This window comes from Pteropus alecto, unplaced genomic scaffold (assembly GCF_000325575.1).
Source record: "Pteropus alecto unplaced genomic scaffold, ASM32557v1 scaffold189, whole genome shotgun sequence".
Classification (NCBI taxonomy): domain Eukaryota; kingdom Metazoa; phylum Chordata; class Mammalia; order Chiroptera; family Pteropodidae; genus Pteropus; species Pteropus alecto.
Window position 1 is genome coordinate 3,233,690 of NW_006442117.1, and position 27,658 is coordinate 3,261,347.

General features: G+C 41.2%; 1 protein-coding gene across 2 annotated transcripts in view; it reads right to left on the reverse strand.

Moving 5' to 3' along the window:
* The window catches only part of ERO1B (endoplasmic reticulum oxidoreductase 1 beta), a 42,381-nt gene extending 15,433 nt beyond the window's left edge, over positions 1–26,948 (reverse strand). The window contains exons 1-9 of one of the 2 annotated variants that reach the window (XM_025039050.1): positions 26,925–26,948; positions 24,008–24,127; positions 18,258–18,341; positions 14,363–14,404; positions 12,836–12,918; positions 8,499–8,572; positions 3,277–3,397; positions 3,096–3,142; positions 352–363 (exon numbers count right to left, since the gene is read on the reverse strand). In XM_025039050.1, coding sequence (XP_024894818.1) covers positions 352–363; positions 3,096–3,142; positions 3,277–3,397; positions 8,499–8,572; positions 12,836–12,915 — 334 coding nt within the window. In that variant the 5' untranslated portion in view covers positions 12,916–12,918; positions 14,363–14,404; positions 18,258–18,341; positions 24,008–24,127; positions 26,925–26,948. The remainder of the gene's footprint in view (positions 1–351; positions 364–3,095; positions 3,143–3,276; positions 3,398–8,498; positions 8,573–12,835; positions 12,919–14,362; positions 14,405–18,257; positions 18,342–24,007; positions 24,128–26,924) is intronic. The other variant, XM_025039051.1, reaches the window with a different exon arrangement.
* Positions 26,949–27,658: the final 710 nt, after the last annotated feature.

Genomic DNA, 27,658 nt, shown 5'->3' on the forward strand with positions numbered 1-27,658 from the left:
AATTTCAAAGTCAATAAGAAAATAAAGAAGTAACAAGACAAATTACCTGGTCAAACTACGTTAACTTCTTTTCTTCAGAACATATTCAAGTAGAGTATAATAACCAGAAAATGGGGAAGTTGGTATGTAATCACGGTTGCTATACTAAACATTTAAGGAAAACGGTCTTTATACTTTTTTAATATAGGATAACTACATATTATTAAATATTCATTTTTGGTCACCATTCATTGGTAGCCATTTTATGAAAAAAGATAAATTCTTTTGAATTAGAGGAAAGAACAAAGTTTGATCATTAAAAACATTTTCTCTATATTTGAAACAAACACAAACACGAGAGTTTTAACTCACCATCATCTTCTCCTGAAAGAGAAATAGACAAGATTTCAGAAAATGTTTCACATAGTTCAGATTCTAATCCTCTTTATTTTAATATGGGATTAAAACTTACTGTGTGTTAAACCATTAATAATACCATGAACTTTTGTTAGTGAGGTCATCCAGCAAATGAGACTTCTTAATAAGAATATCAGCCGGAAAGTACAAGATTATCACGTTTTATACAACAAATGTCAGAAAGCAACTAAAAATAATCACAAAGACCATTAGTTTCAATAATTAAGAAACATACAAAGTCCTCCTTTTTTAACCCTCATGTGACGACCCACCCCAAACGCTATTACGGCCATGCTGGAACACTTTTCTCTTAAATTGCTGGTACGTACGTGTACACACACACACACACACACACACACACACACCACCCCCCCAACCCCACCACCCCCTCTTAACCAAAGTACTTCTCGAACTGAAATCAGAGAAACTTTCGCTGCATTTCAGTTTTGGAAAAAGGTTCTATTTTTCCCAAGCTGTTGGTAATTGGTAAGCTAGCTGTGGAAGCCCAGCGTTTGGCTCAGGACAGCGTGAGGACGCCAGGCGGCGCTGCAGCTGCTCATCCGGCAGCGCGGGAGACGGCGTCGCACAAACCCCCAGCAGGAGCCGCCAAAAAAGCCCAGCCTTCTGTCTCCGTCTCTCACATTCTTTTCTCCTCTTCCCTCCCTCCGCCGTCTTCTACATAGCACTCTCCTTCCCACCTCGTCTCTCCAGCAGTCTCACATCTCTAATTTAGCATAATACGGAATCGAGTGTTTCTCAGGACTTGATGGTTTTGTTAAATGAACAATTAAACTTCCTGCTTTAAAAGTGATCCTATTATTCAGCTATAAAGAATGAAATCTTGCTATTTGTGACAACGTGGATGGACCGCGAGGGCATTATGCTAAGTGAAATGTCAGATAGAGGAAGATACATACCATATAGTGGAATCTAAAAACAAAAGAAAGCCAAAAAAACCAAACGCACAGATACAGAGAACAGATGGGTGCTGGCCAGAGGCAGGGGATGGGGGTAGGGGGAGGGGTGGTGAAATAGGGGAAGGTGGTCAAAAGGTAAAAACTTCCAGTTATAAAATAAGTAAGTCTGGGGATGTAATGTACTCATGGCCATTATAGTTAATAATACTTGACAGATGCTAAGAGAGATCTTAAAAGTTCTCATCACAATAAAAACAAATTTGTAACTATGTTTGATGATAGATGTTAACTACTTCACAATACATACGTGTAGCAAATCATTATGTTGTATACCTGACATATAGTTATATGTCTATTATCCTTAAAAAAAAAAAGAAGAAGTAATCATAGGGAAGAACACCTTCCCAACTCCGGCCCACACGCAAAAAGTGGAGGCAGGATGTGGGTGAGGAATCTTTTCTTTTTTCTGTAACCTTTTTACTGTTTCAATTTTTATAAAATCTTGTGTAACAAAAACATTTAAGTTGGAAATGAAAAGTTATAAAGTAAAGAGACAAAGGGTAAGAAGCAGGCACACCTTTCCCATGATGCAATGCCCTTCTCCAGGCAGTGAGAATAAATTTGGGGAAGAAAATCTGCCATATTGTGCAAGAGTGAGCATCTAAGAGCAGTCCATTCACTCCGCCTTTCTAAATCTCTTTGGTTCTCAGAAATGCATCAAGATGCAAACCTTGACCAGGAAATTCAAGTTCTTAAATCGGTCCTGGTCCAAAGAAAACATCGGAATGGCAAGTCAATTACGGGGTTGCCCCAGGGGTCAGCGCCTCATTGAGAACGGGTCGGGTCGAGGATGCACCTGATAGTTTTGTACAATAACCTCCAACTGTCTACATCAACGCTGCCCCTCCGAAATATAATGCCAGCCACGCATGTAGTTTAAATATTCCAGTAAAAAATTCAAAGAAGTATTTTCTAATATCCACATTTTAAGGTATACATGCACCACAATACATGTTAAAGTCATCCTACCAAAACAATAATGGCAAAAAAAGTTTATGCTGCTTCCGTTTTTAAATTTAAATGAACTGAATTAAGTAAAATGTAACATCTGGTTTTGCGCTAGCCACTTTTCAATTGCTCAGTGGCGTGATGTGGCAAGTGGCTGCGATCTTGGACAGTGCGGTTCGGAGTGGTCTGCAGGAACCTAACCTCCTGAAACCGCTCTACATCCTTACAACTCAGAGTGTGGGACACGGGTCAGCACCTGGGGCCCCGCCCGGGACTTTAGGAGAATCCTGGGCCTCACCCAGACCTACAGAATCGGACCTGCATTTTAACAAGGCTCCTCGGTGGACTGTATGCACACCAAGTTGGAGAAGCACACCCTGAATCATTCTCAAACTTGGCCTCGTACTGGAATCATCTGGAGAGTTTAAAAAACACTAACACCTGGGTGTAATCCCAGAGATTCTGGCTTCAATGGTCTGGGATAAGGCTTGGCATCCAGATTTATAAGAGTTCCCCAGAAAACCTCTGATATATATGGACTACTTATATATTCTAATTACTTTTACATAAAGCTCTAGTTTAGGTCCTGGCATGTATCAGGCACTCAACAAAAACACGTAGAAAACATGAGACTTGACTATGATCTGCTCTTATACTTTTGGTCATTCAAATAAAGCAAAATATAAAATAGTTGAAAATTTTCTCAAATTAAGTTTAGTTACATGACATTTTATAAACAATCTCTAAAAGCATAAAAATGTATGAAAAACCCACCTCGGCTGGGTGCCAGAGGATTTAAAGGACGATAAACAGATCGAGGCCTGGAAAAAAAAAAGCACGAAACTGAAATATAACATGGTTTGAGTTTGTTATGTAATTTTTTCTCCAACAGAAACAAATGGTCTCCTCTCTCCGCCCTCCAGTCACCCTCCTCCCGCCCCCCGCCCCCAGTTACTTGAAACAGTTTTCTTCGTAGATGCTGTTCCACACTCTCCACGCGGACGGCCCTTTGTAGCCGGTGTAACGCTCTGGGTTCAGCAACAGGTCCACGTACTGGGCAGCTGGAGACCTCTCATCTGCATGAGAAAATCCATAATTATAACCATCCCTAGTTCACCATTTATCTGGGGTTTAGTGTTACAAAGCAGAGGACTACCGAAAGCTTTCAGAAATGCTACGCTTTTCAAGTCCTCTCCAACTGGAATGGCGGAGTGGTGAGCACACTTGTGACTGTACTTGACCTGAGACTTGTACGAACTTGGACTTGATGGAGGAAAACCTCCTCCTCCCTGTCCTCTGGACACTCGGTGCTCTGAGGTCAGGCTACAGTTCTCACCTTATTAGAGGCTTCATCGTTTCTTCAGTTTTTCTGCCAGGACTAAAAAGACCTAACAGAATCATCCCCTGTCTTAACATTTGATTTGTTTTCTCCTCATATATGGCCCTAAACACATGCTTGGAAACACTTGTATTGTTAGCATGTACTGTGTTAAAAATAGACATTTTCCTGCTACTCTCTACTTTGACTTATGAAGTAAATGGCTCAATAACTTTGATTCCAAATTGATCATAGACTTACATAACGGTCTAGTTGAAAAAAGTTATTAATTTATTTTTGCCAATGTTCACACACTGAAGTGCTTTTTTCCCTCTCTAATCAATACAGGCAAATTTCAAGAACTTAAGACATTTAAAATTAAATAACCATTTTCCGTGTTGAGACCTACATGAGTATTTACTAGATCTCCACTATCTGGACGACATTTTAATAGAGAGCTCTACGGGATCCAAAAGATAAAGAAAAACGGTCTTCGTCACTGAGGTGTGCATTCCAGGTAGGAAGGGAAACACGTGTCACATCCGGAAGAAAACCACAGTGCCCGTGCCCACGAATGTGGGGTCGTGATGCGGATTAGCTGAAGCGCTACATATGTCGGCACAGACGTATTCCTTTATTTATACGCTTCCTGCCTTTTGGTGTCATAAGATTAAGTCAATAGGACACAGGCACCTGCCTTAAAATAGTGGCTAAATACGGTCCCTCTTCTCCTCATTACCTGAGAATATACCTTCCTGTCAGCCAACGATATTCGCTGGCCATTCAACGACCGCAGCCTAGGACTATCCACGATAATAAGGGCACGTGGCACGCGGACCCGTGCCTGTCAAGTACTTGTACTTCTGTGACCCAGGAAGAGCACGAGGGTCGTTACGACTCGGCATTACTAAACGAGCCGCATCCATCACAGACAATGGGAGCGTGAGTTTGGAAAAACGCTGGCTCTATTTCTGGCATTGACAGAACTTAGATATTTCACTCTACAAAAGTCAAGTCACATAAAACAGTTAATTCACAGATGGAGAAATGGAAACCGTCCAATAGATTAATTTAGGACTTAAAAACAATTTACTTTTTAAAATATTAATTTAAAAATATTCAAATTATTAAGTTAATAAAAGTATGGCTTTTAGAGTAAAATTCCAACAAAAGTTCTACAATTCACTAGTTTCTGTTATATATTTTTAATTTCCTTGAGCTGTTCTTGGTTAAATTCATTTGCAAAATTGGTTAAATTATGTATGTGAGCTTTACAAATATTAAGCACCCAAACGTATATTTACTGACACGTATAGGTACACGCGTATGAGAACGTGCGTGTGCATGTCAGCCTACACATCGTTGATTCGACTAGTAGCATCCTGTTCACCCAACAAGCAACTAAACCGATAAAGAAAAACAGCTGGATTCAGATATTAAAGTTTTCTGATTTAAAATATATTTTGAGGGAGTAGAAAATCACAAGAGTAAAATCAATTACATCAATTTTTAATTACTTTCTTAAGTAAAACTTACATTCTCAATGTTCTCAATGTGTATTCCCTTAATTCATTCAAAAGTTGTTTAATAATTTTTTAATGCTTTTTCAAATCCTGAAAAAGGTGGGCGTTGTTACCCTACAGGAGGGGTTAGGGAACTGGCCCGTGGACCCGTTTGCCGGGCATTTCTGTAAGGACTTTGCTTTCGCGTGCTCTCACACTGCCATGGCAGAGCGGAGTAGCTGCAACACAGACGACACGGTTCATAAAGCCTGAAACAGTCACTATCTGTCCATTTACAGAAGAGACAAGGGTTTCATCACACCCAGAGTGAGGAATGAGTGTGGGACAAAGCCGCCTATGCGCACACCAGGGCTGGCGCCCATCCTCGCCTCTGGGGACACCTGTGACGTGATTTGAGCTGATCTGTTCCTAAACTATAACTTACTTCCGTTAGTACAGCTACGGCATTCATGCGACACATTCTCTTTGGATCCCTGCTGTGTCCTCCTCGCAAAGCTCTCTCCCCCTCTATGAAGCTGCTGCGAAGCTGATCTCTCTACTGACTGTGCCAACCATCACCCAGGGATTCGAGGAATGTCCACTGAATCGAAACACCTAATTCTGGGAATTCGTCAACCTGAACTATGTGTTTCCAAACCTTCTCAAGCACATCTTTTCTCCCCACTGAGTTTTCTCGCCAGTCTCCTCACTTAGTAGGGACGTCACGAGGCTGCCCCGCATCTCATTTTCCAGGACGCCAGACACCCCGTCCCGCCTCCTAACCCAAATCTCTTATAATGGGAGCGCAGGCCAGCTTCGTGTGCGGGCTTTTTGCTTATGGACACAGGGACACAGATCAAAAATATTGGGATACAGACTCAGGAGCGAGCCCACAACCCCCCATCACCAACTCTATCCCCAGCTGCCACAGCCCACTGTCAGAACATGAATCACTCGGTAGGTTAAAACGCTCCCGCGTAATCATGAAGCACAGGTAGATTTAGAAACTACTTTAAACAATACTTTTAATTAATCAACATGTTTTAAAATATAAAAGTAAAAATCTATCACACTACATAGGTCAATTATGAACCAATGACTTCATTCGGCAATGGTTTATGGTGCGTGCACCACGTCCAGGCACTGTCCTAGGCGCTGGGGACACAGAATTGACCCAAAAGGATAAGGCCCTTGCCCTCAAGTGGCTCAGTCTAGTTGGGGGTAACGGATGATGACCGTAAAACTAAATAACACACAGGCGCTCACAGGGCGGCCCCGGTGCCCTGGGAGAGCAGGCAGCAGCGCAGGGCCATGCGGTCACTATTTTATTCAGGGAGTGACAGCGGGCGTTGGTGGGGTGACATTTGAGCAGAAACCTGAAGCAAAGGGAGAAGCTAGCCATGCATAAAGACAATAACAACAAAAAGCGAGAGGGTAGCAAGGGCAGCCTACCCCAAACGGCTATTATTTAAAAACTTACTAATTGATCTGTAGGGATCTACAGGGATCCCTAGCCTGGATTAACAGCACAAATCTATAGAGATCATCCTCCTTTCAAATAACGACAGGACCAACAACAAAACGGCAGAGAGCAGTGTGTGTAGATAGATCCCAATAAACCGGGGCGAACTCTTTAGATTTTGTTTTAATCTGATAATTTTAGATAACTGCAACATCAACTAAAAAATGACCCTTAGCCACTCTGAGTGTTTCTGAAAACTGCAGGCCTTGATCATTGGGGCACTCGCAAACGTCACTGCCTGGATGTGGCAATCCGACTAGCAGCATGGTTTTCTGTTTAAAAACTACATAAAATATAAAAGTTACTAATTGCTGCACTTATGTAACCCTAAAAATCTTAAACGATGCTTTTACTTACATTCTTATAGGACATCTCTTCCACTTTTACGATTTAAGAAGCTAATGTTAAAAAATTAGTTAGCACAACTAATGATGATGGAGCACGTCAACTCAATCATAGCAAGTGACCCCCGAGTAGTATGAAATACCTACAGAGAAATACGTTCACGCTATTTACTGTAAGAGAAATATATAGTCGCAGAAATGATTTTTAATCTGAAAACCTGTTAAACAAGGACTACTGAATTTTTTTTTTGTTTGAATCAAAGAATAGTTAAAATGAGAAGTTGGAAAGAAGTGACTATGAGTGTTAAACACTCAAATATAATTAGAATAACCAAAGGCAAATGAAAGCATAAGCGGTGACATGCACACTCCACCTGGATACAATGGCTTATGCTGATTAAACCTCTGACAATTCTAAATATTGTAACAGGGGTATTTATGAATTGCCCAGATACCCAAAGAAACTTTGCTCAGATTTCTTAAAATTTCCCCGCTGAAACCATATCAACCGTGGTAATAACATTCCATCCCGCATCTTCTCTATTTACTAGACTTCTGTGGAAGCTCCCTGTCGACTGCTTCACCGTAGCCTGGATTAACAGCACAATTCTACACGAGTCTTTTAAAAACCTTTAGGGAGCAGTACGACCACTCCAGATGTTTTGAAAGTTCAGAAGAAGGTCTGCTCTGTTTCCAACTATGCGTGCTTGACCCCAAAATTCTCTTCCACCACCAAAAATATAATGACACCAAGGTACAACGTAAAAACAGAGGCCGAATGATTTACGTCTACGCACACAATTCTTGGGAATATTCTATAGATAAGAAAACTGTGAGTCACCTAAATTATCTTCTGTTAAGAGAAGTGGCAGTTACTGTTGGACAGTGCCCTGTCTTTGTATCATTCCAGGGAATTCTTGGAAAGAGAGCCGTGGGGAAGTCAAATTAGAGTCTTCCCCAGTACTGGAAGGTGTCTGTGCCCGTCCATTGAGAGCCATGGGGAAGTCTTCCCCAGTACTGGAAGGTGTCTGTGCCCATCTGTTGAGACCTCCAACAAATGCTATTGTGAACATTTTATATGTTCACAGGCCTGTAACCACGTGGCTTGAACTGGAGGTCCGTAGGAGACAGTGTGTCATAATGTGAAGAACACAGATTTTAGATTCAGACAGATTTGAGACTGAATCCTGTCTCAGCCTCTTGCCCTTGTGGGACTTGGCAAGTTACTTAGTCTTTCTGAGACCCATCTTCCTCGGATATGAAATAAACAGACTTAACATGGTAGCTGTAAAGGTGAGAAATAAGGTACTTAAGGCACTTAGCACAGGGCTTAGAACACAGGCTCTCAATAAATGTCATTATGAATGATAAGATCCACACAGCAACATCCAGTACATTACAGCTATAACTCTGTTGATATTTTCATTGATTTCACGTCTTATAAAAGAGTTAAAATTAAAATAATTTAATTACAATAGTTGACTTTATTACCGTCAAGTTCACAAAAGTGATCCTGTGAATCGTCATATCTTGCCCAGTCGATGAAAGCTTCTTTGCTTTGATTACTATGGGAAGGAGGGATAAAAAAGAAACTGATTAAATTTGGAGTTGAAAATTTTAACACTGTATCCTCATGTAATTACAAATAGATAATCTGAGGTCACTTCTTTATCAATTAGATGGTGTCGCAAATTCAGTTAGAGGTTACATGAAGGAATGATGAAAACAAGATATCTGAAAAATAGATATTAACTTTCATGAGTGATTTATATTTCTTAACTATATTAAAACTATTATTAGCCTTAGTTCAATAATAATTACTTTGACAAGGAAAGTAACTTACAAATATACATAAGATGTAGTTAAACACAAAATTCAAGCTGGCCTTTTCGAGTGACTTAGAAACTAACGAATATTTATTATTTTTTCCTAAAGTGGGAATTAAATTTACTTTCATAATTCTTTTACAATAAATTGCTTCTGGGCTTACAGGACCCAAAATACCAAGAACTGCATTTCTAGAATCAACCATCAATGTGGTATTCACTGGCAACACCGAGGTCACTTTTATCATGGTACATCATTTTTACAGGCTACCTCACAACTTATAAAATCTATGATCGAGAAATCTGACTTGAAAAACCGATAAAGGAACTACATTCATTTAAATAAACTTTGACCTACATTCACTTTAAACTATATTCTCTGTCTCGAGACCTTCTCTGTCTCAAACACGTGAAGGCAGCATCTGTAAGAGAATTATTACTACGCTTCCTTATTCGCTACACAAAAGGAAAAAACAAGGTAAAAAAAATTGTTTGTGCACCAAGTATAAGTGACTAATTCCTAAACGCAGTGCCATCACAGCCAATTTATTTTGTATTTGAGAAACTGCTGAATGACATAAGGTGGGCTGTACCACATACACTTTATTAATAAATTTTTCCAATTCAATTTACTGTGGGATTTTTTTCCCCATGGGAATATGTAATAATAAAAGTTAACAGAAAGATCTCTGTGGTGCCAGAAAACAAGAGTGCCTGACTTCTAATTATAGCTACAATAACTATAGTTATGTTTAATCAGACAATCTTCTGTTGAAAATTGTAAAGAACAAAGCAATTCTGACATAATTTCTTATTTCCTTGTTGGCAACATGACTAACTTGGAGGAACTTTTTTCTTTGAGCATCCTTATTTGATGCAATTTTGCTGACTGTTGCATCTAACCCCTGCCCGAAGCCATGGTAGTAGAAAAGATCTGGAATGCTTATCTAAGACTAATAGAACTGGCCCAGTTTGGCTTGTAAACGAGTTAGAAGGAATCTCAGAGATCACCTAGACCAGTTTTTCCAAAAGACAGTCTGAAGACAGATGCCAAGCTACTTAATTTCCTGAGCTTAACCCCAGGCTACCTGTCGAGATGTTGCTGTAAGTAAAGCAGCAGCCTTTGAAATGCCAAACACAGGAACGGGGAGAGATGAGATGGAGGGATTTCAAAGGGGCATGAGAAAACTTTTGGGGGTGACAGATATGACAGCTGTCCTGATTGTGCTGACTTTCGTGGAGTGTATACATCAAAACATTAAACTGCACATTCTGAATGGGTACAGTGTATTGCGTGTCGATTATATGTCAACGAAGCTGTTTGTGAATTACAGCAGCCACGGAGGGATAAAAAAGAAAATGATTAAATTTGAAGAAGCCGTGGAATGAGGAACGCTTGTCCTCTACTAGTGGCAACATCTCCTGGGAGTCATTTTGGAAGAACACTTGGCAGTATTTAATTCCACTCCTAGGTATCTTCTCCATAGAAATTTATACCAAATGCACCACCAAGTGTCCTCCAAAACATTTCTGGAAATGGCCTCGAAGCGGAAAACAGAAGGAGACATTATGGTGTAGTCTTGCTCTGGAATACTATATATCAATTAAAAAGAATTAAATGCTACTAGCTCAAGAACATGAATGAATTTCACAGACATGACACTGAATGAGAGAGGCAAGGTACAGACCTCCCTCTGGTCAAGACGGCGGAGTAGGTAAACGCTGTGCTGGTCCCCTCTCGTGACCACGTCAAAATTACAACTAAACTACACAACAACCACCACTGAGCACCATCTGAAGGTTAGCTGAACAGAAGTCCTATAACTAAGGACATACAGAAGAGGCGACGTTGAGACTTAAAATACAAAAAAAAAATTTTGTAAAAGAGGTCAGATACAGAAGAATACATTCTGTACTATTCCATTTATATAAATAAGCAAAACTAATCTGTTAACATAACTGAAAATCATAGTGAATTCTGGAGCATGGTAGTGACTACGAAAGGAATCCTGGCCACCTTCTGGTCGGCGAGTGTATTGTTCTAGACGGTGGCTACAGAGTTGGGTTTGCTTTGTAAAATTAAATTGACCTTTACACTTAAGATTTGTGCACTTTATTATATGTGTATTATACTTAAAATTTAAAGTTGAAAAAATTAATAACTTCTGTTAAGCGACAAAGAAAACTACAAGCAAAATTAAAAGACGAGCCCTAAGAACCCAGACGGCCGACATAGAACTATCGGATTATACGAAGAATGCCTACAAATTAATATAATTAAAAATGCAACCCCCAACAGAGAAACAATAGCAAAGAACATGAGCAGGCAATTTACCCCCCAAATCTTGTAACGACTGAAGGCCCAGTCCCTGCATCATTTCTCTATTTTACACCCTCTCCTTGATAATCTCATTCAGTTAACGGTTTCTAAACGCTATATATTCTTTGAATGACTCCCACATTTTATCGCCAGCCCGGACCTCTCCCCCGAAACTGAGACTTGTATATCCAACTGCCCGCTCACCTTCTCTAACTGGGTGTTTCATAGGCAGCTCAAACTTAAGTCCAAGGCTGAACTATAACTTCCTGTCAAACCTGATCCTCCTACAGATGTCCCCAGTTCAGTAAATGGCAACTCTGTTTTTCTAGATGCAAATCTTGTGGTCATTCACAGCTCATGTCTTTTTTATACCCTTTTTGGCAAGGATGTGGAGAACAGAACAAGTTCGCGGCGCCGGAGGCAGAATCGTCCACACAAGTACTCTGGAAAGGCACTAGGCAATATCAAGAAGAGTTCTAAGCGGGTCGCCCTAAGATTCAGCGATTTTACTTCTGGCGTACACCAAAAAAAATTAAAAATAAATAAATAAATAAATGATGCTCAAGGTAGCACAATTTATAGAAGTGAAAATGTGAAACAACCTAATTGTCCATCAATAGGAATACAGATATGTAAAGATGGCATATTTATATGAAAAGCATTCACCAACTAAAAGAATGAGACACATTATATTTTAACGTGGATAGATCTAGAAAACAAAATGTGCAGAGTCAAAAGAAAGTTGCAGCATGTCAAACACAGTGTGATCTCACGTGAAGGAAAAATGAAATCATATACACAGATCTATACACATATATGTAATTTAAAAAGTATAGACTGGACATACATCAAATTCATGACAGTAGTTAGCCCTCAGAAGGAAGGAAAGAAAACAGGATTGAGGAACAGAACATGGCAGGTTTAAAGTTATCTTTGATATTTCCCTTTTTTAAAAAACGATTGCCAAGAGGTAGAAAATGTTAACATTTATTCATTTGGAGTGGAGGATATACGGGTGTTCATAATATTCTTTTTATTTTTCTATATTAAAATGTTTCTTCAATGAGATAAATAAAACTGCTAACTTTATTAAGTCTATAACAATGATAGTACCTGAATACAAATCTAAACAAACATGGAAAGTAAGAAGAACTTCTGTAATATTCCATTCCCCACTCGCAACTATAGATATGTTCAGTCACTTTATATTGCATAATGAGACCACTTACAAATTATTTATGTTGGTCTTCGAAAGCAAGTTTGTACTTAGAACAAATCAGGAAATCAAAAGAAATTTACTATTAATGGTTATGTTAATAGTAAAACTTTTATCATTCAAAATCTAACATATAGATTGAATTACTATTTGTAAAAGACTTACTGGTTCAAGTTCCTTTTCCCATAAAAATCAGGAAGAATAGACCCATAAGCCCTGATAAATGTTTACTCTTCTAAATGTTTACTCTTTAATAGAGTCACTATTGATGATTTAGAAATTTAAGAATAAATTTAGCCAAGAAGAGGAAGCAAAGCTATGATGAAATTCAGGATAAAGAGTCACTTCTTCTTTTTAAAAATTAGTTGAAACTTCAATGTTTTAAAATCACAAGAAAAAAACACATTTTGGAGATTTCTGATATAAACAAGAGAATATTTTTTAAATACTACTAAACATAACTTACCTTAATGTGCTGTTAATTGCTCCCAGTTTATTAGCTTGCTCACAATCCTCTAATTCTTTGGTATTGTTTGCCACTTTCATGTACTGAAAGGAAGTTCAAAATAAACAAGTTTAGTAATAATCATTACCTTCCTCTTTATCTCAGGCTCAACTGGCAGAACAGTAAATCTGCCAATGCTTATACACACTAAATAGAGATACATCCTATTACCGAAGTCCCTAACATACGTAAGAAAGAGAAATGAAATGAGTCACAAATTTCTACCTAATGAAGAAGCGAAGATATTAAAAACATAACAATCAGCATTGCTGGTGATGATGTAAACCCTCTCGGGAACGTAATGTGACATTTATCTAGAACTGCAGAAATGCATAAGCCAGCAGTCCCACTACTGAAACTATATCCAGAGCAACGTTTAAAACGAAAACGAGGTACAACCACTTTAGAAAGCACTACCTTGTGATGCTGAGACGGGCGTACCCTATGGCCCAGCAATCTTATTTCTGCCTAGAGACCCAGAGAAACTCATGTGTGCACGAAAGACAAGATGCTGCTGCATCACTGTCTGTAACAGCAAAAAGCTGAAAACGACTGATATGTCGACCAATAGGGGAATGGCTATTTCGCAATACAGTCATATAATTGATTATTACACAGCTGTTAGAACAAAATCTATGTAGATCGATAGAGACAAAATTTCAAAAGCATAATACTCAATAAAAATACAAACTGAAAAAATGTTTTTAACCTAAAGAAATAAAAAATATATATTATTGAAAAGTTTCGGAATTTCATATAAAAGATTTATAGATACTTGTGGATAAATGCACGCTACAGTATAAAAATAAAAAGTATCACAGAAAGATACTCAGACTTCCGAAAACTAGCTCTGGGAGGGAGGAAACAGAATGGGATTGGGAAGAGGTCAGGAAGAGACTCTAACTGTCCCACGCTGTTTGTTTATGTACTTTAGCTCTGAAACACACACGCATTAAAGAGTGAGCACGAACAGAAGGCCAGGGCGGGGAGAGAGCAGCAGAACGCGGGGAGAGGATGCGCGTGGAAAAGAGGGACAAAGTAAATCGTGGCACGCGCAGAGGAGAAGAAGGATCACCTATAACAAATACATTGATTCCATTTACAAGTACGATGCTCTTGTAATGTCTTGATGACTGTTTACACAATATAGTCCTGAATATGACAGGTTCGCTCACTGAAGGACAAAAACACACGTGCACGATAAAATGCCAGCCGAGGAGGCCGACTGACACGTTACCCTCTGCAGTTCTTCTGGAGCTTCCAAACACAGAGCTGAAGCATTTCGAAACAAGCTATATAATTTTAATCGTAAGACTGCACAGCTTCTCTGCTGGCTGCAAGAATTAGGAATTTGGGATTTTAAGGCAGATGTGGCCACCCCCAGCTAAGCACAGTCCAGAGGGGCGGTCTCTTCCACAACCAGCGCCACAGCAAGTGGTGGGTTTGGGCACGTGAAGCAGAGTGTGTCCAGGAGGAGGAGGGACTCACCTTGTTAGACCTCCCGGCTTTAATTCCCACTGGAATTTTGCTCTTAAAAGAACAAACAACAATAACGTTAAAAGCAATCCTTTTTTGAGATTTCTTCACAAATTAATAATGCTATTGCTCTAATACAAAGACTGTTTTATTCTATGAGGAGAAAAATACACATTGGTTCAAATTCTGTTTTCATATTACCTCTTTGCAGTAAAAAGTAGGTAGAATTGTACCAATGTACAGATTTGTAAATCATAGGATAGAAAGCTGAATGATATACAAAATCAGAGCATCAAAGTCAGCTCTAATTTAAACTCTCTATGCAGTATTTAAGTTCATGTAATTTTAAGGTTTTAAAAAAAATGACAATCGCTTTTTCCATAAACTTTCTTACCACAGAGATAAAAATTTTAAAGTTTTCAAAATTATTTGAAATATGTCATGCTGGATTTTAATTTCTACTCTAAACCGACGTTTAAAGTTTAGGCAATTTTGGATTAATAGTAGAAGGTAAGAATATGATTTACCTAGGGTTTACCAGTAGAAGAACTGCATATAGGTCCAATTTTCTTTTCTTCGAAGCTAATAATTACTTTTAGGCTTTAACAAACAAATTTATGAATTATACCTGGTTTATCAAAAACAATTTTGAACAAAAATCATATCTGAAACCAATCATAGATCGATCCTCTGATCAATCCAGGGGACTGATTTCCGACATTTGAATCTATGAGTTATCAAATTAATAGCCAGTTAACTACTAAAAAATTTTCATGTTTCATAAATTTTAACCAAATATTCAGAATATTTTCCTTTCAGGTTAAAGAATGTAAATAATAATTATGATAAGAGATTTTTTTGTAACCAAGAAAAAGACCACATAGATAGAAATGTTACTTGCGGCCAGAAATTATTTCAGTGTTTCCTAGAACCTCTTTAACACTGCCAGAAGACAGAAAACTGTACAATTCAAGTCAAATCTAGCACTCACAGTTATAAGATCGTGAATATAAAACATGGAATAAATACTAACCAACAAAAGCACTCTGACTCCTGTAAGTCCTCTAAATAGTAGAGCATAATATGCTAAAATCAAAATCTTTAGCAGCTTTTTAAAAAATCTGATGCCCAATGCAATAACTTGTCTTAAATCTTAACAGAGGCCATTCAGAAACATGGGGGTAGGTACCATAGACGATCGTCATGAATAATGTATAAAAATCACAAAAAGAATTATTTAAATTATAAAGTTAATAACTAAAATCAAGCATGAAATAAACCTGGTTGTTGCCATTAACACAAGCAATACGAAGCAGTCTGAAAATTACAGAATTAAGTGACCCCTCATGATTAAATTAGACTTCAAATTACAGAATGCAAACTTTAACTCTGTGTTATGACAAGTTTGAGTTCAACATGAAATGCCTACTGAATTTTCCCCCAAAGAGAGAAAAATAAAAATATCCTCACATCACTTAAAAGGATGATTTTTATCTCTAGGGAAAAAGAGAAGGGAACGGGGATTGGAAAGGGAATAGACAGGAATTTTTAAATGCATAGATATGTTATATTTCTTATGTTCACGATTCATATACAAATAAATACTTTCATTTATTCTTATTAGAAACTTCAGACTAAAGAAGATAATCTGCTGTCAATAAATAACACTATTTTAACGTAAAAACAATTTAGAAATACATACTGTGCGAAGCAAAATAACTCTTAGAACTCAGCAATAAAAAGGCAACTCAATTTAAAAATCGGCAAGATTTAAATAGACTTTTCTCCAAAGAAGAAAAATTGGCCAGTGAAAAGATGCTCAACGTTATTGGCCATCAGGGAAATGCATTCGCAAGGACGGCTAAAATAAGACGATAACAAGTGTTGACAAGTATGTACAGAAGCTAGAACTGTCACACGGGCGGGAGGGAACGTAAACTGTACAGCCACACCGGAAACAGTCTGGCAGGTCCTCAGACAGTTAGTTACTCCAGGACCCAGCAATTCCGGTCCAGGATATACGCATGAGAGAACTGAAAACAGATGTCCACGCGAAAACTTATACTTGAGTGTCCACAGCAGGTATAAATAAGTGTCCACAGCCACAGTGACCCAAAAGAGGAAACATCCCAAACGCCCACCAAGTGACGACTAACAAGCCGAGGCGTACCCACAGCACAGTGTCATTCGGCAACCGGAATGAAGCACTGATACAGGGTGCAGTGTGATGAACCCTGAGGACGCTGCGAGAAGCAAAAGAAGCCAGTCACAGGAGACCGCATGTGATGGGATTCTATTTACGTGAAACGTCCGTAACTGGCAAAGCCATGGAGAAAGATACGGGGTTCGTGTTTCCAGGAGAAGGGGGAACGGGGAGTGACTGCCAATGGCGGGGGTGTGAAATGCTTTAAAATTACTTGGCGATGGCTGCGTAATTCTGTGAATGTACTAAAAACCACTGAATTGTACACTTTAGAAAGAGTGAATTTTAGAGTATGGAAATTATGTCTTGGTAAAGCCGTTATAAAAAATATTGAAAATAATTCAAGTTCATACTGACATAAACATACAATAAGGAAATAAAGAAAAATCTCCTGCTTACAGTAGAATGCCAACTAATAAATGCAGAAGAAATGGAATCGGAAAATCACTATTGGCAAACATTATGATAATTCAGGCAGGAATCATCGACGGAAGCTAAAATTACGATGGTAAAAGTATGATGAAAAATGGGACATTTTCATAGTCTCGAAGATTTTTCCTACTTTCCGGTGAAAAAATGTGGCAACTGCCACCTTAACTAAGTGATGAAGATGACGTCATGTGCTTCCTAATACGACCGGCAGAGAAGGACACAAGGACACAACCATCATTTCTACGGTGTATACCTGCGCACGGCCTGAATCTAACAGGAAACGTCAGAAAAAAACTCAAATTAGGGGTATTCTACAAAATAACTGGAGTACTGGAAAGAAGGAAGGAAGGAAGGAAAGGAGGGAGGGAGGGGAAAAAAGACAAGACATTGAAAGACAAGGAACTACTGGGGGACTATTCCGGATTAAAAAGATGAAAGATACACGGCACCCAAATGCTACGAACAAATCGGAATCAGAAACTTTTTTTTTTTTTGCTATAAACACATTCTTAAGTCAGTTGGCAAAACGTGGTTAAGGTCCACAGATAACACTGACGTTAACTTCCTGATTGTTAATTATGCTGTGATCAGGTAAGAGAAGAATCTTGTTTTTAAAGAAATACACACCGAAGTATCTAGGGGTCAGGAATCATCATGTTGGTAACTTACACCTAAATGATTCAGGATGTAATAATATGAATACATACACACATATAAAGGATAATAAAGCAAATGTGATTAACATTTAGGAAATCTGGATAAAAAATATCTGGGAATTATTTGTACTATTCTTCCAACTTTTCTACAGGTCTGACATTATTTCAAACTAAAAAATTAAAAAACATATTACATTCTTAAAGGAAAATGATCAATTCTTTTCCCGTTAGGAAGGACATTTGTTCAGATGTCTTTTCATATCTTTAAGGACAACAAACTAGACTAATTGGTTAGATAAGAAAAGCAAAAAGTAAAATGAAAACATAGCTTAAAACTAATTACTGTTGAAGAATAAATTTAATTATAGCAGATATCAAAAAATAAAGTCTAAAATGTAGCATTCCCTTATTAAAGACAAGACCAAGTGAAGGCCTAACGCCAAGGCCTTTCCCCACTTTATACACTTTAATTCCCACTTTAAACTTGAAATTTAAAGTGTAGCAGCATTTTTTTTTTTTTATGAAACAAGATGCAGATTCGATCAAGCATGAAATGAGAGTCGGCCAACTGCAGAGCTGCTTCTAGAACAAGCCTCTGGTTTTAAACGTGTCTTACCTCTGGACAGGGCTCCACGTGACAGTCTTTTATTGAACAATGGCCATCTTCTGCCCAGAAAGGACACGGTCGCTTCAGGTTAACCTTGAGAGAAAGAGTGAATTGACATGAGCAAACGCGTGTCACAGCTCTGCGGTGCTCTCTTCAGCGTCCCTGTGCTGGGCACCAGGGACGTGGTGGCGCATGAGGAGAAGCTCCTGTTGGTTCGGAATTTCAAATGACTGCAGTTCTCAGACAACTGGAGAGAATATTCATTTTTAAAAATAAATGACACTATCAGTCCTCTGACACTTCAAAAGTGGGATGGAGTCCAGTGTGCAGCTCATCCGAAGGAGCCGGAAAGCATTTTCCCACGCACTTCACGGGCTTTCAGACTCCACTCACGAACCCTCCACAGCCCATTCACCCAGCGGCCCATTCACCTAAGGGCCCCTTCGCCCACCCAGCGGCCCGGCTGGGGCCCAGGCAGGGCCGGGTGCCCTGCACCAGGGAAGAGGCAGAAGCAGCACTTGCCCCCTGGAACTCAGCCTACTGCAGGGAACGGAAATGAGATACTCGTATGTTTATTTAATAACAAGTTGTGGTTGCCTGCCAACTACCGAGGAAAATCACGAGTTTTGTGATGGAGAACGAGGGGGCTGGTGGCTGGAGGCCTTGGAGGAGGCATTACATTTGGGTGAGGTGACAGAGCTTAGACAGTTCTGGGAACTGGAAAATGACAGTTTCGCTGACTTTTAGTGGGGAAGGGAAGAGGGGCAGGGAACAAGATTAGGGACAGGCAGGGGACAGATTGTGCAGGGCATTTCGGGCACTGTAAAAATTCTGAATGCCGTATTCTGAACACGATGGGAAGACAGGTCTTCGACAGGACTTCCGGAGGGAGCGCCCAAGTGAAGATCAGTTTTGTTCTCGAACAGTTCGTTATCCACGTCTCTCCGCTGACATTGCTGCCTAGATCAGAGCGAGTCTCCTGCTTCCGGCACCATCTATTTCCAGCCATAACCATCTCGGTGAAACATAATTCGGATTATATCAATCCCTGCTCAAAACCTTGCCCTGACTTCCCATCACCTTAGAGTGAATCGGAACTCTGCAGCCAGCTCCGCCTGGCCCTCTGTCACCCGGCTGCTGCCCACCTCTCTGACCTCGTCCCCTGCCACGCGTGTCCTGCTGCGTGGCAGGCCTTCCTGGGGGCACACGCCTCACTCCTTTCTGTCCCGGCCTTCAAAGAGGCTGCTCTCTGCCTGCACTGCGGCTCCTCCAGGTCTTTCTACGCTCACTCCCTTCACCCCCTCCCTTCGCCCCAAGCAGCTCTCCCAGGGGACATTCGCAGGCGCCTCGGACTTATCAACATACCCCAAACTGTGCTCTTCCCTCTAGGGATTTCTGACATCTCAGTAAACAGCAACTCCGTTATTCCAGATCCTCAGGCCCACATCTTGGCTTCATCCCTAATTCTTCCTTCTCGCTCCACAGATAACCCCTCTGAAAATCAGGTCAGTTCGAAATCCAAGAGAATGGCTCACACGGTCTGGCTCCCTGCTCTCTGCCTTTGCGCGCTGTCTCCTTGTTCCTCAAATACCCGAGGCGCCCTGTGGCCTCAGGGCCTTTGCTCCTGCTGTTCCCTCCGCCTGAATGCTCTCTCTCTCCAAAAATCCACAAGGCTTGCTTCCTCACTCCCTTGAGGTTTTCCTCAGATGCCACCTTCTCAGTTTGCTGATTTAAGTTGCTAAATTTCAGGCTCTTCCATCGTGCAGCAATCGGTAACGAATACACGGTGGAGGACACTACACGTAGCTCGCATGGCCCTCACGGATAAAAGGCTTCTGCAAGTGCTGCAGGCAGCCGACCTCGGCTGATGAGAGACACTTTGTCCAAGGTCACCTCGCCCCTTCCTGTGACAGCCCGTGTCCAATGACTAGTGTAAGGATATAACGGCCTAGACCTCTGCCTCAAGTGGTGACAGCTCTGGAGGGTCATCCGATCTTAAGAACTCCCCAAAGGGTGACCGAGGTCTGCACTGAGGCCACGTCACAGCTTTACTTCCCTGTCTCCCCATCCTGACCTCCTCCCTTCTGTTCCCTTCCCTAACTTGTCGGTTCCAAAAGTCCCTAACTGACCTCTTGCACACCACTGTCTCAGAGTTGGCTTCCCAGGGGACTTAACTTATGACAACTTGTCCAGCTCCAGAAAAAAAACGACGGGTATTTTTATTAGGATCACACTAAATTTATATACTAGCTTGGGGAGAATTAACATCTTTATACTACAAAGACACCTGTCCATTGTTCAAGTCTGTTTTTGTGTTTTTTACGAGTGTTGTGAAGTCTTCTTCCTTTGTACATTTCTTAATATATTTATTCCTATATATTTTACCTTTTTTCATTGTTAGTGTAAATACGGACTTATCATCCGCTACACCTTCTAACTTGCTATTGCTTATAATTATGAAGATATTGATTTTATTAAGTGTGTAGCCTGCTATCTTAATGCATTTTTTATTGTTTGTGTTCATTTTATTATTTCCTCTCAATTTTCTAGGTATACTTTTGTCATTTATAAGTGAAGATACTTTTACTTACTCTAAAATTTTTGGTCTCTAGTTGGTTCTTCTTGTTTGATTATCTGGCTAATACCGCCACCGGGGACGGCGACAGTGTGTACCTTCGTCTCGGTCCCCAGCCTAAGTGAGGATCCCCGTAGCACTTCCCCTCAAGACACTGGCGATACTGGCGTTAGGACTGAAATTATCAAGGCAAGGAAGTACCCGTCATTTTCATTTTATTGAATTTTTTAAAAATCAGGAATGAGTTGAATTTTGTTAAAAACCCCATCCTTGCATTCTTAGAATAAAATCCACTTGGTCATTTGGTCATGGTACACTTTTTGGTAATGTGCTCAAAACGCAGGCACCATCCTCACGCCCTGCGTGCAGTCCATAAGGAGAGCTGGCTGCTGTTACTTTTTACATATGACACTGTGCTGATCGTTTCCCAGCTCTACTGTCCTAGGCCGAGTCCACATCCTCTCACCTGGAGCACCACGACAGCCTCCCAATGGCTCGTCACACTCAGGATAAAAGCCAACTCCTTGCGTGTTTAACGTGGCCTCTAACTTGTTTCTCTGGCCCCCTCTGTGCCTCTCCAGCTCTCCCAGTCCCTCGCCGTCCTCCGTCACACCAGCCGTCTGCGTCCTCAAACGCTCTACACCTTTCTACGTGCAATGGAGACCTTTATACCCGCCATTCTACTCCCCTTCCCTGGGACGTTCCTCCCCCAGACAGTCATGACTTACTCTTTCACACTAGGAACGTCTCTGCTCAGATGGCACGGCGGGAATACCTTCCTTTCCCGAGCGACTTCTCGAAAACAGGGCTGCCTGCCTTCCACACCCCATTACTCTCTATCTCCTACTTTTTCATATGGGTATAGCACTTACGACCATATGAAATTATATTTTACTGTTTATTGTTTGTCTCTCTAATCAGATAAAAGCTTCATGAGGTCAGAGTCTTTGTCTTATTCAGTACTGTATCCACGGCACCCAGAATACAGTCTGCTACAAAGTAATCATTCGATAAAATATCTGGTGAATAAAGGAATGGAATGGATAGTATGAGAGAGAAATCATAAATACCAGCTTCGGCAGCCAACTGACCAGTTGATCAAGGTACGCTGCTGCTTCTGCATTTCCTTGCTTGCTGAATCACACATATGTGTGTTTAAAATTAACTTCTCTTAGCTTTCCTTTTCTGCCACTGTTAGATGTAGAGCAGACTGGTTAAATTTCCTTTTTTGTTTAATTCACAGGTTGACAGAACAAGAAGAGGAGCAGATATCACCCAAACATCCTAAACGTGGTGCTATCCAAAGCTAAATGCATTAACGAGACCACTGCCTTACTCTCCTCGGTGGAGAAGAGGATGACTATGTTCTGGTTACATGGGGAATAACTGCATTATGTTGGTTAGAACATTTTTTAAATTACATATATAAAGATAAATTGTATGTTGGCTAGCCAAGGACCACATTGGAACGTTTGCCTTTCCGACTTTCATCTTTCCTTCTTAACATCCTCTAATTTCCCTCTGAGAAACAATGACTCCCCTTATATTTATGCAAATAGGACTCTTAACCAACCTGTCCTTCCCTCTTTTGGTCAAGGGCCCGGGAATCTGACTCTTGTATAAGGTGTTGCGAAATTATGGGTAAATGGTGAATTTGACCCAAAATTTTGGTGGCACCATAAAGAGAATGGTCATCGAATCCTGTCCTAATTTCTATCTTTTCTGAAATATGCTCCTTCAGCTTATCTTTCAATTTTGTGAGCTGTTCCCACACCTTTTCCTAACAAAACTTTTACCTAGGATACCCGAACCACTGTTTCTCCATTTGTAAAACGTGGCTAACACTGACTTGACGGTGTTCAGTATAAAAATTAAATGAGATATTCACTCATTTATTCAAATATTTGAGTGTCTACCACTGACCCAGCCTCTGGGGGCACAGAAACAAGAGATACAATCCCAAAAGAGAGGAGTGAAAGAGTGAGGGCCACGAGGTGCTGAGTGGAGGTGTCGTCCGGACGTCTTGCGGAGGAATGACCTTTGACACCAAGGACACGTCCTCCACTGTACTAGACTGAACCTTACGAAACTGGCGATATTTAACCATTCTGACCTATAACAGCAACAACACGGCTAAACCTAGTAGGACAGAGGAAGCAGAAGGCAGCTACGAAGAACGCACAGACACATGGATTCAGGGGTGGGAATTAGAAGAAGCTATTCTAACCTGTCTTATTTGTATGTAAAATGCCTAGAATACCAGACACTCCGTTTCTTTAGGCATAGATTACTCTTTGAAGTAAGTTTGTGGAATCTGCATCCTAAAGGCTTTTGTATGGAGGAGAAACATTCGCCTTTTCAGGATACCTTTGGTGCTCCTGGGAGGAAAAGACTGGGCCCGAATCTTTAATTCTCTAATTTGTTACCTTTCCGCACAACTTAAAACTACGAAAACACTGTTGTTGTTTTTTTTTAACCTCAAAAATATCTAAAGGACTAAGGTAGCCTATGCAGAATCAGGATAAAAGAGAAAATCACGCTCGATTTTTAAAATAAAAAATGAAGTCAAAGAAATAATAAACCCGACTGACTACTGAGGGCAGGAGCACAGGCTAAGCACGGTGGCAGCTTTTAAAACACGGCCGTCGAATTTAAGACCCCGTCCTTTTGAACACCGCCGTTTGCTGCTGCCTTTACGCTCGCAGCGGCTACTCTGCAAAGGTCTAGAGCGGACTGTGGTCAGATTTAAGAGCCGATTCTGCAGCACTGCCCTGGCCGGGGTTCTGCTTGTGTCCTCAGCCCGGCTGGCAAGCGACTGCCTGCCTCTGCGGTACTTTACACTGCTAACGACGCTGGCAGGTGTCACTGCCATCAGCTCGGCCCGAAACCCGGGCAGGTGCGTCCAGATGGCAGAACCTAAGTTACAAGAGAGGCTGACAAAACAAGGCCCTGGCATTTTCGGCTTCTATGAAGGAAGGAGTCTCTGCCTCAAAACCAAAACTGAAAGATGAATTCCCCAACCACAGGAAGAGGGTTCAGACTCTTGCTGTTCCAGTGATAAAAGATACACATAGGGTTCTAAAGAAGAGTCAAAATGGGTTTTCAAAAGGGTGATAAAAGTCACATCTGTAGAGAGCAATATACAACTCTCTGGTACCAACGGAATAAAAAATTATAAGCATACCTTGTAATAACGGAAGTAGTCTCTCTCTTGCAATTTTTTGATTTTGGGGAAGATTTTAAATGTGTTGAAGTTATCGATGCTATCAATATCACACAAGCAATCATCCAGGACTCCGGTGACCTAGGCGAAAAATATATGTGTGTGTGTATATACATATATATGCACAAAATTTAAAATAGGTTTCAACCTAACAAAGCTGTACTGTTATATAAAAGATAATTTATACATTCAAATTAGCTAGTGTCTGCTAATTAAGGTACATAACACTAAAGCAGTCAGTTTTTACTACAGCCAATTCAATAGAAACAACGGAAGGATCAGATGTACCTGTTCTGAAGAACTAAACGTTCTTGTTTAGTGCTCAAAAAGAAAAATATTGAATGCGCCTTCCCTTGCCTAAACATATATAAAATCCAAACAGTCGTTGGAATGCTGAAGCAGTCTCTTTCAAGACTAACCTAGAAGTCACGGACTGAAATAATATTGCCGTAGTAACCCTATCTTTCTTTTAGACTGCCGTCTATGGAATACTTAACGTGATAGGAATGGTGCTAAGAGCTTTATGTATGTTATCTCATTTACTCTCTAACTACCCGATGAAATAGGCATTACTATCCTCACTTTACATATAAGGAAATTAAGGATTAGCACGGTTAAAATAATTTTTTCCAACATAGACAAGACTTACTCCCAAGTCTGTCACACTTTAAAATACATGCTCTTATCCAGCACTCAAAGTATACGTTAATCGAAGAAAAATTGATATTTATGAAGTGAGTTCAGAGTCCAAAAATTCCATAAAACATTCTTCATGACGTAAAGAGTTAGGGCTCTATTACCTTAAGATAAAGAATGGGAGTCATTATGGAGAATTTTGGCCTGGAATTCTACATGCTTTGCAATCCCACCCACTCACTAAGACTCCCTCCTCAGGTTTGGTAATTTGTTGGAACTCAGGAAAACACTGCGCTGAGGGTCGCTGGTTTACCGTGAAGGAACAACTCAGCGGGGGCCAGGTGAGGAGCAAGTGCAAACTCCTGTGCCTCCCAGCCACCCTCCCAGCCACCCTCCCGCAAGCCTAGGTGCTCACTGCCTGGAGCTCAGCAAACCTGCTGGCCTCGGGAGCTTTCTCGCGCTCCATCTCCAGGTGCTCACCCCATCCTGGAGGCCAGTGGTTGGGGCTACCGGTCCCAGTCCTCAAATTGCTAAGTCCTTCCAGGGACCAGGCCCGTCCTGAGGCTATCCAGGGTTCCTGTCCTCCTAAGTCACAACACGAGCATACACTCCCGTGGGACTGAAGGGGCTGTTAGGAATAACAAAAGGCACTCCTATTACTCAGAAAGTTTAGGGTTTCAGGAGCTCTGTACCAGGAATAGGTGACAAAGACCAAATACACTGTCGATTACACCACACTGTGTGAGGTAGGAAGCCACTGGAGAGTTTTAATCAGGCAGTAAAAGGACCATGGAGGGTGTCTCTTTGTCTCTTTTCTATTGTATGATCAGGGAAGGTAACAATTCAGATAAGTGGACAAGTCAGATAAGGTGACACTTGAGAAGCCTAAGAAAGTGAGCCACCTGGATACCTGAGCAGTGTGTGCTAGACGTCCAAAGGCTTCGAGGCAAGAACATACTTGCTCCGTTTCAAGAACAACAGGGAGGTCAGTGTGGCTGCAACACACGTCTAAGGGGGAGAAGACAAGCTGGAGCAGATTTGAGGGGAAAGGATCAGGAGTTTGGTTCCTGGTACATCCAGCTGGAGATACCTAGCAATCATCCAAGTGGAGATGGAAAGAGGTAGCTGGATGTAAGCGTCTGGGGCTGACACTCCTGGCCTGGAGATGCTAAGGCAGGTATACAGGTGCCATTTAAAGCCAAGAGGATAAACGTGACAACCAAGGTAGGAAGAGGGAAGAGCACAGGATTTGAACCCTAAGGTTCAAATGACCAGTGGTCAGAGGCAGAGGAGGAATATAGTCATCTCCTTAATGACTTCTTGTGAATAGAGGTATTTTTCAAAAACCTTCCCTTTACGCTTTACTGTTCTGCTTCCAATTTAGTCCATGGAAGAGTGAAAGCCCTGTCTTAGGCCCCCTTTTTCATTTTCCTGGGTCTCCCAGCGCTTTATTTCTACGCGACAAAAAAGCAAGCACACCGAAATATACTGTTCAGACCAGAAAGGGACCCGCTGGGGTTCCAGCTTCATCTTGTTCACTGACTTAACAAGTGTGATTCTAGTCACATAAGCTCTGAACTTCGGTTACCTCAAGAGCCCCACTTCTTAGAGATGTATCAACTAAGATGAGAGAATGTATATGGGAACTGGTTAAAGTACTGTCAAAGATGTGATCAAACCCTGTATTAGAAAGTACCACTGGAAACAAAAACCAAATCTATTCGCTTTTGAGGATTATTTGGCACAATGCCAAAAGAAAAGACCTCGATTTAGAAAAGTATCTAAATGTAAATTCCACTCAAAAATAGACATCCAACTGGTAACTAGGAAATAATTTTGCCAACATTTCCTTTTTGTAAGTCTGGTAGGGATGCCCGGATTTCCATTATCTATTTCGGGTTTTCCCAGTGGGGATGAAAAGGTGGCCGGCCAGCAGGCTAACCACATTCTAGTTACCTGCAAGGTTTAAAATGCTGATTCCTGAGTCACATCCAGGTCCATTAAATCAGGACATGTGGCAATGGGGCCAGAGAATTTGCATTTTTAACATGCTCCTCAAAACCCAAACCGAAAGTTTGCCCCTTTCATTTTTATCAAATCATTTTTAAAAAATTATATGTGGACACAAATAGAATACTCAGACATTCTGGGATTTGGTGCACAACACCATAACGCCATGAAAAAAAGTGAACAAAATCAGAAAAACATGTTTACAAGATTACACACTCATAGTCATAGTTACCTATTTTTCTTAGCAATGAGCTTTAATTGCTTCAGATTCTCTCTCTCCTGGTTATGGGGCAACCTGAGACACCACTTTGCAGCAGGTGCAGACAAACAGCGCACCTGGCAGCAGTCTATCCAAATTCGACTGTGTGACAAACAAACACGTCTCTTCAGGGCAAAGATCCGGTCACCAACCCTCCGATTTCCAGCATATTGAGAGCACTTGTGTAATATCAGCTTCGCAAAGACAAGCCCCGAACTCTGCTCGCGGGCCGTCACCTCCCTGCTGAGACCCGCGGGCCGACCCGAACCCGACCCCAGCCTTGCACGTGGGCGCACCTGAACGCCACTTGGCAACAGGACAAGTTGGTAAAACATAGCGGTCCCGAGTGAGGGTGACAACCAAGGGACCATCTAGTCCAAAAGTTGAGGAAGCGAAGTCTGTCCCCTCCCGGCCCGCTCTGCTCCCGCAGGCCGTGGGTCTGTCCCGTGGTGCCCCCCGCCCACAACTCTCCAAGGAGGGTCCCCCGTCTCTGGGCCCGTTCTTGGCAAACGGTGGGGATGTTTTCGCTCCCGCCCCTCCCGCCGCACTCCCAGCAGCTTAAGAAATCAGCTCAGAACGAAAACACCTCCGGGGCCCGCGCCCTCTTCCTCTCTCCCTGCCGTCACCCCGAGTGTCGCCACCCCGCGCACGGGCGGCTCGCCCGCGCTTTCCGGACGCCTGTCAGATCGCCCCGCGGCCACCCTCAG